This window comes from Penaeus monodon, chromosome 32 (assembly GCF_015228065.2).
Source record: "Penaeus monodon isolate SGIC_2016 chromosome 32, NSTDA_Pmon_1, whole genome shotgun sequence".
In the NCBI taxonomy this organism is placed as follows: Eukaryota; Metazoa; Arthropoda; class Malacostraca; order Decapoda; family Penaeidae; genus Penaeus; species Penaeus monodon.
In genome coordinates, this window is record NC_051417.1 from 20,214,944 (window position 1) to 20,215,242 (window position 299).

The 299-nt window shown below is 41.5% G+C and overlaps 1 protein-coding gene across 1 annotated transcript in view; it reads right to left on the reverse strand.

The window, feature by feature from the left end:
• LOC119593714 (kanadaptin-like) overlaps positions 1–299 on the reverse strand; it is a gene marked incomplete in the record, with an annotated part of 16,358 nt that overhangs the window by 5,894 nt on the left and 10,165 nt on the right. Inside the window, 1 exon segment of the mRNA XM_037942683.1 lies at positions 53–195. Within this exon segment, the coding sequence (XP_037798611.1) occupies positions 53–195 (143 nt within the window).

Consider the following 299-nt stretch of genomic DNA (forward strand, 5'->3'; position numbering starts at 1 on the left):
CAGACAACAATAATCATAGAAATAAAGCAAAAGGAAGACAGAAAAAACTCACCATGTTTAGCTTGTCTCAAAATACCAATCCTATCCAGAAGTCTGCATGCCTCCAAAGCACACTGCACCACAACTTCCTTCTTCTTTCCTCGGTGTTCTGCAATTGCCACCATGGGTGCTCCTCCTGGCCCTGGAACAGGTAACCTGAAAGGATGGCAACATAAGAATGCTATCTGCTTGTTGTAGAAGGACATTTTACTTGACACTTTTTACTTCATTTTTATTTTTGGACTACCTAGTGGGCTGTA